Source organism: Oncorhynchus nerka, linkage group LG18, assembly GCF_034236695.1.
Source record: "Oncorhynchus nerka isolate Pitt River linkage group LG18, Oner_Uvic_2.0, whole genome shotgun sequence".
In the NCBI taxonomy this organism is placed as follows: domain Eukaryota; kingdom Metazoa; phylum Chordata; class Actinopteri; order Salmoniformes; family Salmonidae; genus Oncorhynchus; species Oncorhynchus nerka.
In genome coordinates this window covers 55131525-55150005 of record NC_088413.1, presented here as the reverse complement: position 1 = coordinate 55150005, position 18481 = coordinate 55131525, and the positions used below count along the sequence as shown (strand labels likewise).

At 39.7% G+C, this 18481-nt stretch overlaps 1 protein-coding gene across 3 annotated transcripts; it reads right to left on the bottom strand.

The window, feature by feature from the left end:
* Window positions 1-134: 134 nt before the first annotated feature.
* Window positions 135-12907, bottom strand: LOC115146137 (tumor necrosis factor alpha-induced protein 2-like). 3 transcript variants are annotated; one of them, XM_029687977.2, is made up of 13 exons: window positions 12738-12906; window positions 7370-7585; window positions 6461-7112; window positions 6251-6362; window positions 5269-5391; window positions 5043-5137; window positions 4815-4910; window positions 4593-4719; window positions 4325-4450; window positions 4040-4195; window positions 3799-3920; window positions 3424-3556; window positions 135-251 (listed from the first exon to the last, which is right to left on the bottom strand). In XM_029687977.2, exons 1-13 carry the CDS (start codon window positions 12769-12771, stop codon window positions 237-239), a joined length of 2007 nt encoding a protein of 668 aa, XP_029543837.2. In that variant the 5' UTR covers window positions 12772-12906; the 3' UTR covers window positions 135-236. The 3 variants fall into 3 exon arrangements, with proteins under 3 accessions (XP_029543837.2, XP_064860269.1, XP_064860270.1); XM_065004197.1 differs by lacking the exon at window positions 135-251 and adding an exon at window positions 258-591 and having other exon boundaries at window positions 12738-12907; XM_065004198.1 differs by lacking the exons at window positions 135-251; window positions 12738-12906 and adding exons at window positions 258-591; window positions 8089-8376.
* Window positions 12908-18481: the final 5574 nt, after the last annotated feature.

Here is an 18481-nt window from a genome sequence, read left to right as displayed (position 1 = left end):
CCGGTCAAAAGTTTTAGAACATCTAGTCATTCAAATGTTTTTCTTTATTTTTACCAGTTTCTACATTGTAGAATCATGGTGAAGATGTCAAAACTATAAAATAACACATATGGAAACATGGAGTAAACAAAAAGAAGTGTTGAACAAATCATTTATTTGATATTTGATATTCTTCAAATAGCTATCCTTTTCCTTGATGACAGCTTTGCACACTCTTGGCATTCTCCCAACCAGCTTCATGAGGTAGTCACCTGGAATGCATTTCAATTAACAGGTGTGCCTTCTTAAAAGTTAATTTGTGGAATTTCTTTCCTTAATGCATTTGAGACAATCAGTTGTGTTGTGACAGGGTAAGGGTGGTATACAGAAGATAGCCCTATTTGGTAAAATATCAAGTCCATATTATGGCAAGAACAGCTCAAATAAGCAAAGAGAAACGACAGTCCATCATTACTTTAAGACATGAAGGTCAGTCAATACGGAAAATGTCAAGAACATTGGAAGTTTCTTCAAGTGCAGTCGCAAAAACAATCAAGCGCTATGATGAAACTGGCTCTCATGAAGACCGCCACAGGAATGGAAGAATGGATACTGCAGAGGATAAGTTCATTAGAATGATCAGCCTTAGAAATTGCAGGACAAATAAATGCTTTACAGAGTTCAAGTAACAGACACATCTCAACATCAACTGTTCAGAGAAGACTGTGTGAATCAGGCCTTTATGGTTGAATTGCTGCAAAGAAACCACTACTAAAGGATGACAATAATAAGAGACTTGCTTGGGCCAAGAAACATGAGCAATGGACATTAGACCGGTGGAAATGTGTCCTTTGGTCTGGAGTCCAAATTTGAGGTTTTTGGTTCCAACTGCCGTGTCCTTGTGAGATGCGGTGTGGGTAAACGGATGATCTCTGCATGTGTATTTCCAACCGTGAAGCATGGAGGCGGAGGTGTTATGGTGTGTTGGTGCTTTGCTGGTGACACAGTCTGTGATGTATTTAGAATTCAAGGCACACTTAACCAGCATGGCTACCACAGCATGCTGCAGCGATACGCCATCCCATCTGGTTTGGGCTTAGTGGGACTAGAATTTGTTTTTCAACAGGACAATGACCCAACACACCTCCAGGCTGTATAAGGGCTATTTTACCAAGAAGGAGAGTGATGGAGAGCTGCATCAGATGAACTGGCCTATTATTCTACAATGTGGAAAATAGCAAAAACTAAGAAAAACCCCTTGAATGAGTAGGTGTTCTAAAACTTTGGACCGGTAGTGTAACTTACTGGTAAAGTGAGTGTTTACCTGGAACTGATACACAAAATAAATCATGGTTGGCTACACAGGTGCTTAGAGTGTATACTTTCCATTTTAATTGACAGACTGGTAACAATGACTTGGAATCATTGACTAACCAATTGAAGGGAAATCCTTGAGTAAGGCAGAAAATACTAAATAACCACATAATTGTTGAATCCATGAAGGAGAAATTGAGAAATGTCAACTACACTGAGGTGCCTCACATACATGTAATGAATTGCTCTTTTTATTACATAAATAATTCAACATGCAAAATACAACATAAAATCGTTAAGAAGCAAAAGTACAAAGTTAAACAGCCCCACTTCACACAGATGAGTATGCCACAGGGTGTCCAAAGTTTGCATGATCCACAGCACTGACTAATTTACTCCATAGGGAATAGCTTGAGTACAGGCTTGATATCTCCAATATTATGTATTGATACATGTTTACCTCTGTTGTAGTACTATGGAGCACCTGCCTACCCTGCTGCATTGGAAGGGAGGACTGTCACAGAGACAGACCTGGGAAGTTCTGGAGGCAAGCCAGGAAGTGTACTCCATTTCATGTCCCAAACCAGGTATGCAGGCTGGTATGGCTGCCTTTTTTGCTGCTGAGTGTGGGAACTGGGAAGTCTCAGGTAGAGGACAATAACGACCCCCATTCTAAACAACATGACCATCAAGTTCTCACTCTACTGCACAATATTTGGAGCTCTGTTTACATGTCTTTGTCAACTTTTTAAAAAGGTACTATATGGCAAGTTATTATTTACTCTTAAGAGAAATTGGAATTAAAACTGTCCAAAGTTTTTCATTTTCAGGTCAAGTGGTTTTAATCCTCATCAAAAATGCCTAATGGAAAGACTTAGAACCAATCGTGCCCTGTAGATGGAGACAACGGCAGTAAGGCTATCAGTGATTGTGCTTCCGCTGAGAAGGGAAATCCCCTAACAGTCTTTTTGGGTTGTGAGAGTAGTACTCGGATATTGGAAATTCCAAAATGTACAGTAATTCACAACACATACAGTAATCAGCAAGTCAATTTGAATGCGTTTTGGATGGCCCCATTAGAGACCTAGGATGGTATTTATTTGATATTTTTCATTGGACAGTCCCATACACAACATGCTTCCTCTATCCCAGGGGATATCAAACCTATTATCAAAACTGACAGTCTTCCAGGGGATATAGAGACATTAACCTGGAAGAATTGGCATGCCTATCCTGTAAACGACAAGGCTGTTAATGTGGTTCAAGGGGAAATGTCATCTAAATTATAATCTATGTACCCACAAGTAATTATTTATAATGAGATGGCAATAAACAATCATTTGTAATGCAGAATACTCCAAGAAAGATTAAAATCCCACCTTTCTGGTATTTAAAAAAAATATATTGCTGAGGTGTAGTCACTTTCGAGGACACACGCTCAAGTACACAGTACAAATATGATACACATATTAAATATTTTCTGATGCATTTGCTATTCTACACAAATGTATGAATGAGGCTTGAAATGACGGATATGCTTTCTAAATATAGTACAATCAAATTCTAAAACGACTAACTATAAAATGTCAACTTCCTTATAACTGTAAAATACACGTTTCATGTTAGAGAAAATGTGCATATTCTCTACTCATTATGAACTGGCCATTCTTCTCATATTAATCTTGTCTGTCTATGGCAAACAGAAAAAACATTTATTTAAAATCTCTGAATTATTGTTATTATTATTATTGATGAAACCATTCTATCCTGCTACGCTAGGATCTAAGGATTGCAGGCATGTGCTTTGTCAACGGCAGTGACGTAGCATTCAGCCAGGAGTTGATGGAGAGTTGGAAGAGTCAATGAAATGGTAGGCAGGACATCCCAGCTTCAAGTAATGTCAGATTTCACAGCCTGAGGTATACAGGTGGAAGATATATAGTCCAGAGTCCGTGAAATCTAGGGCTATCGCTGAATGCATGCTATTTCAATCTATGGTGTCCACAGAACAATTTATAAGCTAACATTTCAGTCAGAACCGGAACCAGAACCACTCTAGTCCCCTCTTTAGGGTACTTTCCTTACAAGACGTGACACATTAAGAGTATTCAACACTCATTTGACCTGTACCTTGGAGAAAAAAGATGGGACATCCTGGGAGCTGGTGGTGTCCTGGTTGTCCAGGAGGGTCTTCTTTACCCTCCTCACGGCAGAGGCAGAAAGGTTGGATTTGAGGCTAAGCAGGGCGGACACCTGGAATTCACTGTGGGTCAAAGTGGAAAAGGTTGAACTCACTGGGTGTTCAACGCAAACACAGCATCATCTGCCGTGTGTTATTGGCTTTGTGCAAGGCACTGTAACTGAATTTAGCATTATAAAAGGAACTGTTTCAGCTGTATCAATATAAGCAATCACTGCATTAGAATATGCAAAGGAAATACAAAATCACATAGCTACAGTATTGTCTAACAACAGTTATGTGAATAACAAGTATGAAAGTTTAACCTGAGATCAGGGTAAGCTTGACTCAGAGTCACTATCTCCAGCTGTATGGAGGAAATGTCTTGGAGTTTCAGCACTTCAGCAATCTTGGGAAGGATGTCACTTAGCCACTCCTCCCTGGAACCCTGTGACAACAAACACAATATGATCTCCTGTGTGTGTGTGTGTGTGTGTGTGTGTGTGTGTGTGTGTGTGTGTGTGTGTGTGTGTGTGTGTGTGTGTGTGTGAGTAAGTGTATTCTCACCGCTTCAGTGAACAGTTTGTGTAGTCTCTGGCCATCCTCACACACCGACCTGGCCGCCTGCTCCTGCATCTCTTTGTCTCTCAGCTTGATCTTCCTCTTCAGTAGCCTCCTCACATACTCCACTGTCACCTCCAAGTGCAGCTGGCTCAGCAGCTCCTGTATAACCATTCGACCAATTAATCAACCAACCAACCAATTGATTTCTCAATCTATCAATTAACCAACCTACCAACCAACCAGGAAATTAGCCATTCCATCTCTCAATCAATCTGTTAATCAATTTACCTGATGACAGGAGTTAGTCAAGCCCTTAAGATCCTGGGTGTGTTTGTTAATTCCTTCAAACAGCTTTTCAAACACCTGTTTCTTCTTCTCCAACCAGACAGGCGTCCCCAGATCTCTGTACTGAGACTGTGTGTGTGTGGCGAGGGCAGATAGACAATAGATCAGTACTGAATTAAGAGCAAGGACAGGCAAGTAGGTACATTACACTTTATATTACTTGACTCAGACGCAAAATCAAAGAGAGATGAATTGTGTAAGTCAGCTATACCTTGAGATCCTTGTGTATAGGGCTTGTTAAAAATGTGTAGCCAATGTTTTTCATTTCAGCTACTATGGACAGACAGCATTCCTTTACATCCACCGGGAAGATATCGGCTTTGTTTACAATATAGTCCCTGTGTGGAATCATAGACATCAAATTAGATGACTAGATGTCATCGTGGTCCAATCCATTTGGATATAAAAAACTGAAAAGAAAAGTAAAACATACCTAAATTGTTCAACACAGGCAAGATTGGCCATTATCACAGTTCTGCTGTTTCCATTGTTGCTTCCCTTGAGAACTTTCTCCTGGAATTTCTTATAGCTGCAAGTGTGTAATTTGGTATATTAGTAATAGATAATCATAATTTGATTGTATTCTACTCCAAATACTATACAATGCATTGTAACTTCAGGTCATGCAATTATTTCCTGCAAAAAGTGTATACTGTAGTACCTATTCAAGAAGTCCTTCAATAGGCACACAATTATCTGGACTTTGGACATGGCTCCCAAAACTGTCTCTATCGATTTCACTGCAGCATTAATAAACTAAAGGGACAGTGAAATAAAAAATGTATTAAATTAATCCCTGTTAAAATCAACAACCTAATTTGTGACTAACTGAATAGTTAGAGCAATAAAGGCATGAGGATGCCAAATATTTCCTATATAATGTCTACCTGAATTACGTCGATGGCCAAGGGGCTAAAGTAACAGTCGTCTCTGAGCTCAGGCACAGACCCCTCCATCCAGGCTTGCTCCTCCACCATCAGCACTTTGTTGATCAATGTCTGCACCTCTGTCTGAAAACAGGGCATCAACAAAACAATGCATCTAACAAGGGAAACATTTATCTCTGCACTCTTAGAAAAAACGGTGCTATCTATAACCTAAAATATAACATAAAAAAAGTTAATGTAATAAGCTCAGACACTTAGAAAAAAAGGTTCCAAAAGGGTTCTTTGGCTCTTCCCATAGAATAACTATTTTTGGTTCCAGATAGAACCCTATTGGGTTCCATGTAGAACCCTTTCCCCAGAGGATCCTACATGGAACCCAAAATAGTTCTACCTGGAACCAAAAAAAGTGTTGGCTTATTACCATAAACTTTTTTTAATGATCCACAAGCCATCATTTACATCTCCAGATGTAGGATCTTAATTTGAGCCTGCATCTGACAGCAGGAAAATAATCCTGCAGCAACAGGAAATGTGAATTATTGTGTGGATTATAAATTGACATTTTTGGAGAGGTGGATACATTTTTAGTAAGGGCAAATCAAATCTGAACATTTTAAGTGGAAATTACTAACTTTAGAAGCCTTTTAAACTTTGAATCGTTTTTTGTTGTTGCAAGATCCTACATCTGTAGATGGGCAAATCTAGGGCTCTATTTAAACCATATTGCGGAAGTTCAGCGTTACAGCATGATTGAAATTTAAAGGCAATGTTCTTGCGTTAGTGAAGACTTTATTCACGATAAACGCTGCATATGTCGGCTCAATCAGATATTACCTTCACATTTCTATCGCACAATCTGTAATGCTTCAGCGATACAGACTGAATAGAGCCCCTAATCTTTTGCTGTACAAAAACATAAACACATGGGTCAGAAAGCTGTGGTCCAGTTTGCAGGACACATTTGAATTGAAATCATATTTACCTCTTTGTGAGTAAGACATTGATTCTCCAATGGTGTTGTCAACTCCTCAGTCAACAGCTTTCCTAACATTTCAGGGTTAATCACCTTGGTCAGTTCCGGATTTTGTAGAATTCTAAGACAAAAACCAGGAGTTACTATGCTAGTCAGTCACATTTCCTAACCTCATTATATAGTCTTTTAATAACCAAACACAAACAAGACATCACTCACTCTGGGTAGGCAACATTCACCCAATACAGGAGGTAAGAGCAGTCATCCATGCCCAGCCCATACTCTTCAATATCCCTCATCCCTGCGCTGAAGGCTTGGTGATACATCTTTCCATAGAAGTTGCAGATATCCATGTCCTCTGGGTAGCAGCCCTTCACATCCTTCACCACCCTCAGCAGGTCCTCCTGCAGCCGCCTGCCCTTCCCACAGACATCCCTCTGCAGGGAGGAGCGTAGCTTGTTGCTCTCTTCAGGAGGCAATTCGGCATTGTCCATACGCTCCTCCACCAGGCTCTGGAGGACAGTGTTGTGGTGACGTCTACACTCACTGGGCCTCCAGGGAGGCTGTTTACCCACCTGCTTCAGCCATCGCCTATCCTGCTCCTCCTCCTGTAGGATAGCTTTCACTGCAGACTTCAGAGCCTCAAGACTGTCTTCATCTGGACTGAGAGAACTCTTTACAACCAGGTCTATTTGGCTGAGGAGGGCTTTGTGATCTCTGGTGAACTGCTCTTCCTCCTTCTCCCACTCTGTGGTCGACTGAACCACCTCTTCTGAGATCTGTCCATATAGACGCTCCTCTCTCTCAATCAGCTGTTGGCCAGCAGCAGACAGGCAATTTCTCTCAAGGTTCTGCTGAAAAGTCAACAACTCTGAGGGGAAAGACAACAAAGACTGTGTAGTGTTTACAGTGTCTAAACTATATGCCATAAAACATTTGCATATGAATGTACTGTATGATATCGGTTATACTAAACATCTACAGATGTTATATAAACAAATGAATCAGTCATATGGGAAATGTAAATTCCACAGGGATTTTGATAACCTTTGACAAGAAAGGAATCATTTGAAAATACGATGCAATGACAGATAAAATGTAGAACTCATTGCAGTGTTTACTACTCACCCTCCAGAGGGGCAGTAATAACACTGGATGTGTTGGGGACATCTGGAGCAGTGATGTTGGTGTTACTCTTGGAATTCCGTCTTAGGATCCGGGGCAATGTTAAAGGTTTAAACTTTCTTCCAGCTGATGTTGTCTTTCCACTGTGTTCCACTGAAGAGTTTGGCTCAGTGGATCCTGTTCCCAAGACTGTGTTTCTAGTCCTTAGGGTCCTCATCACTATAGAGAGACAGTCAGAGACAGATGGACACTTACTGCATTATCATCAGAGGTGGCATGCCGATGGGGGTGTTTTACAGACACAATGTGCAATAAACTGATGGTATTCAATCTGCTGCGCTGTTAAATATGGCAGCGACATTAACACAACACATAGCGATCTCATCCGTTTGGACCGTTTAGTATAACGGTTAAGCATTTCGCTACTGCTAAAAATGTGTATGTGACCAATACTATTTTATTTGATTAAGGTGTTAGTTTGACAGTCACTGAACAGGGTTGGGTCCTGGTCGTGGCTAACCCCCAAATTCGCTACAATATTTAAACATGTAAGGCCTTTTTATCTGGCAATATCTTTATCTAACGTTACCCTAAAAAAGTGGGTAAAATATAAGATATATATTCTGCAGATATCATTGCTATGTATATTTTGTTCATTAGAATTTTGAGATCATAAGCAAACGTTCAGTATGTGTAAAAGAAAGCATTCAGTATAGACATACCTTAAGCCTGATAGAAAAATAAGTGTGAACCGAAAGGAATAGCTCTACTCTCCCGACAGGACTGACCACTTTACTTGTATAGCGTAGAACCAGAGTTGCCAACTCTCACGCATTGGTCGTGAAATACACGCATTGACCCTCTTCTCACGCTCGCACCGCACACGTCTTATATCTCACGCATTGAAAAGTACTGCATTTATTTTTGTAATTAGTCGATTATATAGTCAGCGCCTTAACTTTTCAACTGTGCTCCAACTCATTCTGAAATCGGAGCATATATGCGCCTGCAATTTAACATCACGAGCGGAACATCTATAATGGTCCTGCCCTGCCACACACTGTCAACCGCCACACATTGAAGAATATGATTGGTCTAAATATCTAAGGGATCAAGATAATTGGTTGCATGTTTTAAAGAAACGCCCCTCAAGATTAGAGTGGCGCTGAATGGAGAGAAAGGCGGCATTCCAAAAACTTAAAACACACCCTCTTCCCCTCAAGCGTCAAATTAAGTGAACACTTCTGATCCTGACGTCTGACGAGTTTACACTTTTATTTGTATTAAACAGTAACATGTGAAACACAAAAAGCAGAACAGCCAGAGGGATTCCACAAAAAAATGCTCTTTTTTTTTTAATAATCTGAATAATACTTTTAAGATAAATTGGGCTAAACATTTCCTAAAGAATCCAAATTCAATTTGGAATTTCATCCCTCATTAAATCTTCTCCCATTTAGGTGGCTTCAATTGTATGTAACTTTGTAACTATAACATTCATAAGATTCCTACAAAATGATCTGCTTTTCATAGGCAAGTATCCTTAGAGTGCTCATTAATATATAAACATACTTTTCCCCCGCATAGGTATTTCATTTTGAACAATAAGGATATTTGGTATAGAAACAAGTCTTTATTTTTTAAGAACTGGTTCAATAATCATATCCTGCTGGTGAGTCAACTTTTCAATGCAGAAGGATTGTTACTCAATTATGAGGAATTTGTTATCTCTTTACAATATCCCTGTTACACCTAGAGAGTTTGCCATAGTCTTTGATGCTATTCTATTTGGAACTCTGTTGTTTAAAGATGTAACCAGACATCACCTTCTTGACCTACCCTTGCTTAACCCAGTTGACTCTCCAATAGGAAAACGGTGTTTCTCCTTGCTCCCTCAGAACAACAGATCTATACGTGCTTTATTTCAAAGGGATATTTTGTCCATTCCTTATGTCACAACTTACTGGAATACATTTGTCAATAATATCTGTTGGAAAAAAGTCTGGTTATTACCACACAAATACCTGCTTGTTAATAACAAGGTCAAAGAGGTCTCTTTCAGAATGATCCATAAGTATTACCCTGCAAATCATTACCTGAAGAAACAAAAAATACATTAACATTAACTGTACTTTTTGTGTTAAGCACCCAGAAACAGTTTTGCATTCATTTTGGCATTGTCTACATGTAAAGAAATTATGGAAAGATATTCATAGTATTTATAATTGTTAATATTCTTGATGTCTTGTTGTTTTATGGGAGAATGTGCTTCTCAGTTTCCTTAACTATAATAAGGATAAAGAAACATTTTTACCTCATGAATCTAATTGTGCGGATGGTATAAAATGTCATATTCACAAATGTAAATTCACGAATAAAAAAAGGAATTCGAGCAGTACATTAAGACCATTCTACATTCTTCTAATAAGAAAGCTGTTAAAACAATGTGTGTATCTTTTCAAGTCTTTCTATAATCTGTAATTGTTTGTAGCCCCTAGCATATGTTATACTTGTCTGTTTGTATACTTATTGTATGTATACTGTTTTTTTTTGCAATAAAAAACAAGAATAATAATTTTAGAAATATACAAATGACAAAAGAAATATGAAAAAAACAAAAAAATCTGTCAATTATGATTGCATGTCTACTTATATTAACTAACGTTATATATTAATAATTATACGCCTACAGTATGATAGCTAGCAAATTATTAAGTTAGCTAACATTAGCCTGCCTAGCTGGAACTTCTGAAGAAGGAAAATGTTTAATTTCTACATTTTTCAAAAACGAACCAAAAAAAACAATGACCTTTACGTGCATTAGTAGCACAATTTCTAACTGATTTACATTCGTTTTGATTTACGCTGGTTGTTGACTCCACCATATTGACGTTGAGGTTTTAAGTTGTCTGACTCTTCTTAGTGGATGAACAATTAAAAACGAGGGCTGAGGAATTTACGTTGCAAACTTAACCTTGCTTGGCTAATCATTTGAAACGACGACAAATATGGCCGCGGGGATTCCCCCAAGGGCATAAGGCGAGGGTAAGTAGACGAGGGTGTGTCTTTTATGAGTTTGAAACGTAGCCAGAGAACGTTCTCTGCTGAGTTTAGAAAACTGTAAAAAGACGCTGTGGCAGCCCGTCATTCAGGGCAGGTGGGGGTTTTGAGCCCCACCTGTTTTGCATGTTATTTTTGCATTGATATGTGACGTTACCACGATTCAACTTTGTTTTTTTTTCCAGAGTTCCCAGCTGTCTTGAAAACACCATAAATCCAGTGAATACCAGAATTTGATGACAACTTTTGATGACAAAATTTGCCTATGAAGGACAGCCGCGCCCCCTTCCTGTTCAAGTGAGCACAGCACAAGGTGAGTCCAAAAATGTATTGTATGCTGTTGCGTAAATTATGTAACATGCCAGGGAGATATGTATACTGTAGCTAAGACAGTAATACTAAGTGTATGTTGTGTAGTAAGCTGTTAGTAGCCCATGTCCCTCACCCTAATCAGTTGGTCCTTTTCCCCTCTTAATTTAGCCTATTGTTCTGACTTGGTGGTGCACATGCAGCCTATAGCCTGTTTTAGATGACAACTTGTTTTCAGGAGATTTTATTATCTATTTACTTTAATTAGTCTGGTCCATGGAACAATTGTCATTCTTAACAATTGGCTAAAATATATTGCTTGTCAGAAATATATTGCTTGTCAGAAAGAACCCTACTGTTATTCCCACACTTACTTTGTTATTCCACTTCTTCCCAATTATGCCAGTGTAATCAGTGTGCCAGTGTAATGTTTAAAATCTCATATTTCTACTTGTCTTAAATGAATAATATGAGGCTATGTATTTTTGCAGCCATTCATGGACAGTTTTGAATAAGTCATACAAATAAGCATTTCTCCAGGAATCAAATATAATTTCTGACATTTTAGTATTGTGCACATGCTAGGCATGGAACACTCACAACTCATAAACACATATTTTGTCTATGTAGAGTAAAAGGATGGCAAGGATCTTCAACTAGTAGGCCTAAACCACCTGAATATTGATATTCATTGCATTCTTCCTGAAGGTTTGGTGATTTTGAGAAATGTATTATTATAACAAGAACATTTTCAAACACTCAACTCTTGGGAAACATAGATCAGCGGTTCCCAACCCTCCTGGAGAGCAAGCAGGATTTTCTTCCAGCCCTATTTTAAAGAGTTCACCCAAATTACAATATACAAAATGTTTGCAATCTGCAAACTATGATTTGGTTAGCCACTGCCATCCACCATTATTACTATTTCCTGTGTAGAGCCTTGGTGTAGTGGTAACATTCCCAGGCACGTGGTGCATGCAACCTTCCACCTGAGAACAGGGATCATTGCCTGCTTCCAACCTTCCCACTGTTTCTAGCATTTGCCTGTCTCTTTATTTCATTACTGCCTGAATAAAGTGTCAAACCACCTAAAAAATATCTCACAAAGTCACACCTATTGTCACGATCGTCGTAAGGAGCGGACCAAAATGCAGCGTGGTATGTGTTCATGATGATTTTTGAATTAAAGAAAGCACTGAACACTGAATACAAACTATACAAAACAATAAACGAATGTGACGCTATACCGCGAACTGTGCTGACACAAGCAACTAACATAGACAATCACCCACAAACAAACAGTGAAACCCAGGCTACCTAAGTATGATTCTCAATCAGAGACAACTAATGACACCTGCCTCTGATTGAGAACCATACTAGGCCGAAACATAGAAATCCCCAAATCATAGAAAAACAAACATAGACTGCCCACCCCAACTCACGCCCTGACCATACTAAATAATGACAAAACAAAGGAAATAAAGGTCAGAACGTGACACCTATCCCACTTTTGTAGAAGTCCAGAATGAGAAAGTGTAGGTTATATAGAAATACAGTAATTATGCTCAAATTAAAAATTATTAAACAAAATAATGAGGATTTATATCAGCCTAATCGAGGTGAGATGACATCTCACATTTCAGTGTTCGTACTTGTAAACAAGGCTGCATGGGATTTCTCTTAATCCAATTCCGTGCAGCCAATGGCAATTTCGACTTTAGGGATAATGCGGGGAGAGCGTGTGGATTTGACTGCCTTAACGCAGTTTCACCTCCAACACCGTCCAAACATCAGCTATGTGGATGTTGGCTAAAGCGGATTTGATTGAATCGGCCATAAAACACTTTGAGGCTATGTAATTTATCACCTGTTTTAAACAGATATACTATTGCATAGCTATGTCAATAATAACTACTAAAGAAGTGAAAGCTTAATTGTTAGATGTATTTTTCCGCTATGCAATGTCATTGAGTTCTAGACTTGAGAAATGATAATTTCTTACCTGCTTCATCCCTCAACCCTCGAAATAACTTCATTCTTCCACAGTGTGCGCTGATATTAATGATGGGTCAAGTGTTCTACCTCCCCTGCATGTGGTCCAGGTGAACTGAATGTTGCTTAGAAATAGACACCTCAGGAGGATACTGAGCTGTCTTTTATAAGACGGTTGAACTGTTCTTTAGCAACATTGCTTCCTTCCTCATATGGGGTTTCCTGTAGGTGTAGCTGGCTTCTGTGATCTGATGCTTTGGAGTTTGTTTTCATAGAGCATGTCTCAACAGTCTCAAACATATTTCCCAATCCTACCATGTGCTGGGTTGGCCTGCATGCATCTCACATGATAAACAGGCAAATATGTATTGACTTCAAATAAAACTTTATGTACAACATAATGATTACCTTTATGACACATTTGCTTGTCATTATAGCTACAATATAATTAATAAGCTGACACACATGAGTACAAAGGAAGGAAACTAAAGTTTTCACTTAACTAACAAATGGAGAAGACTGCATTTGTTTTGTGGTTTAATTCTCAAAATGTTATATTTCAAAACCTCACTACACAAAAACAGGACTGTGGGGTCCCCCCTAAAAAAAAACGATAGGCTAGATAATATCTGCAATAAAATGCATCTAAGTAGCCCGGAAATAGCTGTACTTTCACTTTCGTCAATGGTAAAGTTTTTCAACACTGAACATCAGGGGTGCAACTTTCACTGGGGACGGAGGGAGCATGTCCCCCCCCACATTCTGAAATTGCATTTTTACCCCCAGTTTTATCATGAAAGAGGTAACGGTGTGCTTTAGGACCATATGGACACCTCCAAGCGGTCGGGTAAGCTGTTTGGAGTGTTCATCCGACTGGACTGACAGGCTGTGTGAAGGCAAAGCTTCTGGAAGGTTGGCTGGACCAACATGGGAGAGTTGAGCATAGTTACGTGATGATTACGTGTTACGCTCTTTCCCTGAGTTGTGAAAGGAACAGAAACTGGCTACTTTTTAGTTGACTGATGTAGCTGGCAAGGTAACTGCTGTTTAACTTAACAGGAAAAAAATGAAACTTGTGTTTATTCACAGTGCTGAGCTAGTATTGTAACTGACATGTGACGTTAGCTAATGTTTCATCCCCTCTCGACTGAGGTGAATGAATAAGCTACGCTAGTGAATAGCTACCACAGCCAGGTCAGCTCTAGCCTTTAGTTATCTGTCAGATAGTGATATGAGGTGGCTATTATTACTACATTAAACAGCAGTTGTTTGTATGGACATGTTTTGTAGCCTTTGTTTTGTCACGTTTCAGAAGTAAATTAACTTGGCAAGCTTTTGCCAATTGATAGAGAGATAGCTGGCCAAAAGTTGGCTTACATTAGCTATTATTTTTGCCTCAATCTAACAAGACCTGACTCAAACAATGAAACCATCGGCCAAATGATTGAAGATTGATATTCTGATGTTTTTTCAGTGCAATGTGGGTTGTATTAGTCAGTATGTCAATGTAACGTTATTGCTCTGTCTGTTTCCCTAGCTAATTCCCTTATTTTCACACTAACAGAAATAAACAGCTCTAACGTTACAGGCTTTACTATCATGGTACACAGTAGAGGTTTGCACCAGACCAATTTCTTCCTCCAGCTCTCGCCTGCACCAGCTGGCTTTCTGTCCGACTCCCACCCGCTACCGCAAGAACTGGTCCCAACCCCAACCTCTGTCCTGCAATGTTATTTTAGGCGTATGTGATGCAGTTCACTTGCCAGCCATGATCCCAGCAATTTTGCGCCCTATAGGCAATTTCAAATGCGCAAAAATAATTTAAGAAATAGGTTAAATTACCAGAGATTCTCACATGGCCCTTATCAGCCAATGTGCTAGATGTAGTTTGAAGAGAGCAGAGTTGGAAAGACTTGCACTAATTCTTGAGCTACAGTGCCTTGTAAAAGTATTCGCCCCCCTTGAACTTTGCGACCTTTTGCCACATTTCAGGCTTCAAACATAAAGATATAAAACTGTATTTTTTTTGTGAAGAATCAACAACAAGTGGGACACAATCATGAAGTGGAAGGACATTTATTGGATATTTCAAACTTTTTTAACAAACAAAAACTGAAAAATTGGGCGTGCAAAATTATTCAGCCCCTTTACTTTCAGTGCAGCAAACTCTCTCCAGAAGTTCAGTGAGGATCTCTGAATGATTCAATGTTGACCTAAATGACTAATGATGATAAATACAATCCACCTGTGTGTAATCAAGTCTCCGTATAAATGCACCTGCACTGTGATAGTCTCAGAGGTCCGTTAAAAGCGCAGAGAGCATCATGAAGAACAAGGAACACACCAGGCAGGTCCGAGATACTGTTGTGAAGAAGTTTACAGCTGGATTTGGATACAAAAAGATTTCCCAAGCTTTAAACATCCCAAGGAGCACTGTGCAAGCGATAATATTGAAATGGAATCAGACCACTGCAAATCTACCAAGACCTGGCCGTCCCTCTAAACTTTCAGCTCATACAAGGAGAAGACTGATCAGAGATGCAGCCAAGAGGCCCATGATCACTCTGGATGAACTGCAGAGATCTACAGCTGAGGTGGGAGACTCTGTCCATAGGACAACAATCAGTCGTATATTGCACAAATCTGGCCTTTATGGAAGAGTGGCAAGAAGAAAGCCATTTCTTAAAGATATCCATAAAAAGTGTTGTTTAAAGTTTGCCACAAGCCACCTGGGAGACACACCAAACATGTGGAAGAAGGTGCTCTGGTCAGATGAAACCAAAATTGAACTTTTTGGCAACATTGCAAAACGTTATGTTTGGCATAAAAGCAACACAGCTCATCACCCTGAACACACCATCCCCACTGTCAAACATGGTGGTGGCAGCATCATGGTTTGGGCCTGCTTTTCTTCAGCAGGGACAGGGAAGATGGTTAAAATTGATGGGAAGATGGATGGAGCCAAATACAGGACCATTCTGGAAGAAAACCTGATGGAGTTTGCAAAAGACCTGAGACTGGGACGGAGATTTGTCTTCCAACAAGACAATGATCCAAAACATAAAGCAAAATCTACAATGGAATGGTTCAAAAATAAACATATCCAGGTGTTAGAATGACCAAGTCAAAGTCCAGACCTGAATCCAATCGAGAATCTGTGGAAAGAACTGAAAACTGCTGTTCACAAATGCTCTCCATCCAACCTCACTGAGCTCGAGCTGTTTTGCAAGGAGGAATGGGAAAAAATGTCAGTCTCTCGATGTGCAAAACTGATAGAGACATACCCCAAGCGACTTACAGCTGTAATCGCAGCAAAAGGTGGCGCTACAAAGTATTAACTTAAGGGGGCTGAATCATTTTGCACGCCCAATTTTTCAGTTTTTGATTTGTTAAAAAAGTTTGAAATATCCAATAAATGTCGTTCCACTTCATGATTGTGTCCCACTTGTTGTTGATTCTTCACAAAAAAATACAGTTTTATATCTTTATGTTTGAAGCCTGAAATGTGGCAAAAGGTCGCAAAGTTCAAGGGGGCCGAATACTTTCGCAAGGCGCTGTATTATTATTGCCTACCTTTTAGGAGTGGGAAGAATTTCAGGAGGAGAAATATAGGTGATCAATATTTAGGCTTTTCTAGGCAATGTAGTAAACTATAGCCTAATCATAGGCCTATTTAGAAAGTACATTTCCTTGGAAAGATAACTGTCCCGTGCTTCTCTGCCCATTCTCTTAAATGCATACCAGCAAAACCACTACACAACACATTAATTGCACTATAACTGTGACAAACGGTGCCCACAGACTGTTAGGGCCTACATAAAGCTGTCCCAACAGAAGAGTCCCAACACCTTACCACTGCTACACCTGGCTATTAGCGGAGCCTTGTCTGGCAGCGAAACAGTTCATTCAGCCTCAGTTACTGCCTTAAAAAAACATAGCTGATATGGCTGACTTACTTAAACAAATGTGGTTTCTACTGAAAATTGAGATGTACAAACTACATTATGGCATAAGGGGATGACGAGCGGATAAGAGGCAATCCATCATTTCGATTAAGACATTAATGAGCGAGCTAGGATGGACCGAGTCAATATAACTAATTGTTCAGCACTTTTGAAATGTACAGCAACAGAATTCATTACATAGACCGTTCATACACGACTCTCCCTGGGCACCAAGTCAGAACTGTAGGATAAATAAAGGGGGCATAAAAGCAGACAATGAAAGCTCTTACAATATTCAATGATTACATTTCTCTAAAACAGGCTATAGGCTACATGTGCATCACCAAGTCAGAACAGTAGGCTAAATTATGAGGGGAAAAGGGACCAAATGATTAGGATGAGGCATGTGGGCTACTAACAGCTTACTACACAACATACATTTAAGTATTACTTTCTTAGCTACAGTATACATATCTTCCTGGCATTTTACATAATTTATGCAGCAGCATACAATACATTTTTGGACTCACCTTGTTGTGCTGTGCTCACTTGAACAGGAAGGTGGCGCGGCTGTCCTTCGTGGGCAAATTCGTGGACAAAATCTCTGAATTTATGGTGCTTCCAAGACAACTGGGAACTCAGTAAACTTCAGGTCGGAGCTCTAGAAAGAGGCCTGAGTTCCCGACTTGCAATTCCGAGTTGGATGACCGTTCAAAACGTATTTTCTCGTGAAGAGGGCACGACAAAACCTATTCCCCCTCAGGAGACTGAAAAGATTTGGCATGGGTCCTCAGACTAATTTTTCAACCACTCCACAAATGTATTGTTAAAAAACTATAGTTTTGGCATGTCGGTTAGGACATCTACTTTGTGCCTAACACAAGTAATTTTTCCAACAATTGTTTACAGATTATTTCACTGTATCACAATTCCAGTGGGTCAGAAGTTTACGTAGACTAAGTTGACTGTGCCTTTAAACAGCATGGAAAATTCCAGAAAATGATGTCATGGCTTTAGAAGCTTCTGATTGACTCAAATGATGTCAATTAGCCTATTGGAGGTGTACCTGTGGATGTATTTCAAGGCCAACCTTTAAACTCAGTGCCTCTTTGCTTGACATCATGAGAAAAAAATTAAAAATCAGCCAAGACCTCCACAAGTCTAGTTCATCCTTGGGAGCAATTTCCAAATGCCTGAAGGTACCACTTTCATCTGTACAAACAATAGTATGCAAGTATAAACACCATGGGACCACGCAGCCGTCATACCGCTCAGGAAGGAGATGTGTTCTGTCTCCTAGAGATGAACGTACTTTGGTGCGAAAAGTGGAAATCGATCCCAGAACAGCAAATGACCTTGTGAAGATGCTGGAAGAAACAGGTACAAAAGTATCTATAACCACAGGAAAACGAGTCCTATATCGACATAACTTGAAAGGCCGCTCAGCAAGGAAGAATCCACTGCTCCAAAACCATCATAAAAAAGCCAGACTATGGTTTGCAACTGCACATGGGGACAAAGATCGTACTTTTTGGAGAAATGTCCTCTGGTCTGATGAAACAAAAATAGAACTGTTTGGCCATAATGACCATCATTCTGTTTGGAGGAAAAAGGTGGGAGGCTTGCAAGCCGAAGAACACCATCCCAACCGTGAAGCATTGGGGTGGCAGCATCATGTTGTGGGGGTGCTTTGCTGCAGGAGGGACTGGTGCACTTCACAAAATAGATGGCATCGTGAGGAAGGGAAATGATGTGTATATATTGAAGCAACATCTCAAGACATCAGTCAGAAAGTTAATGCTTGGTCGCA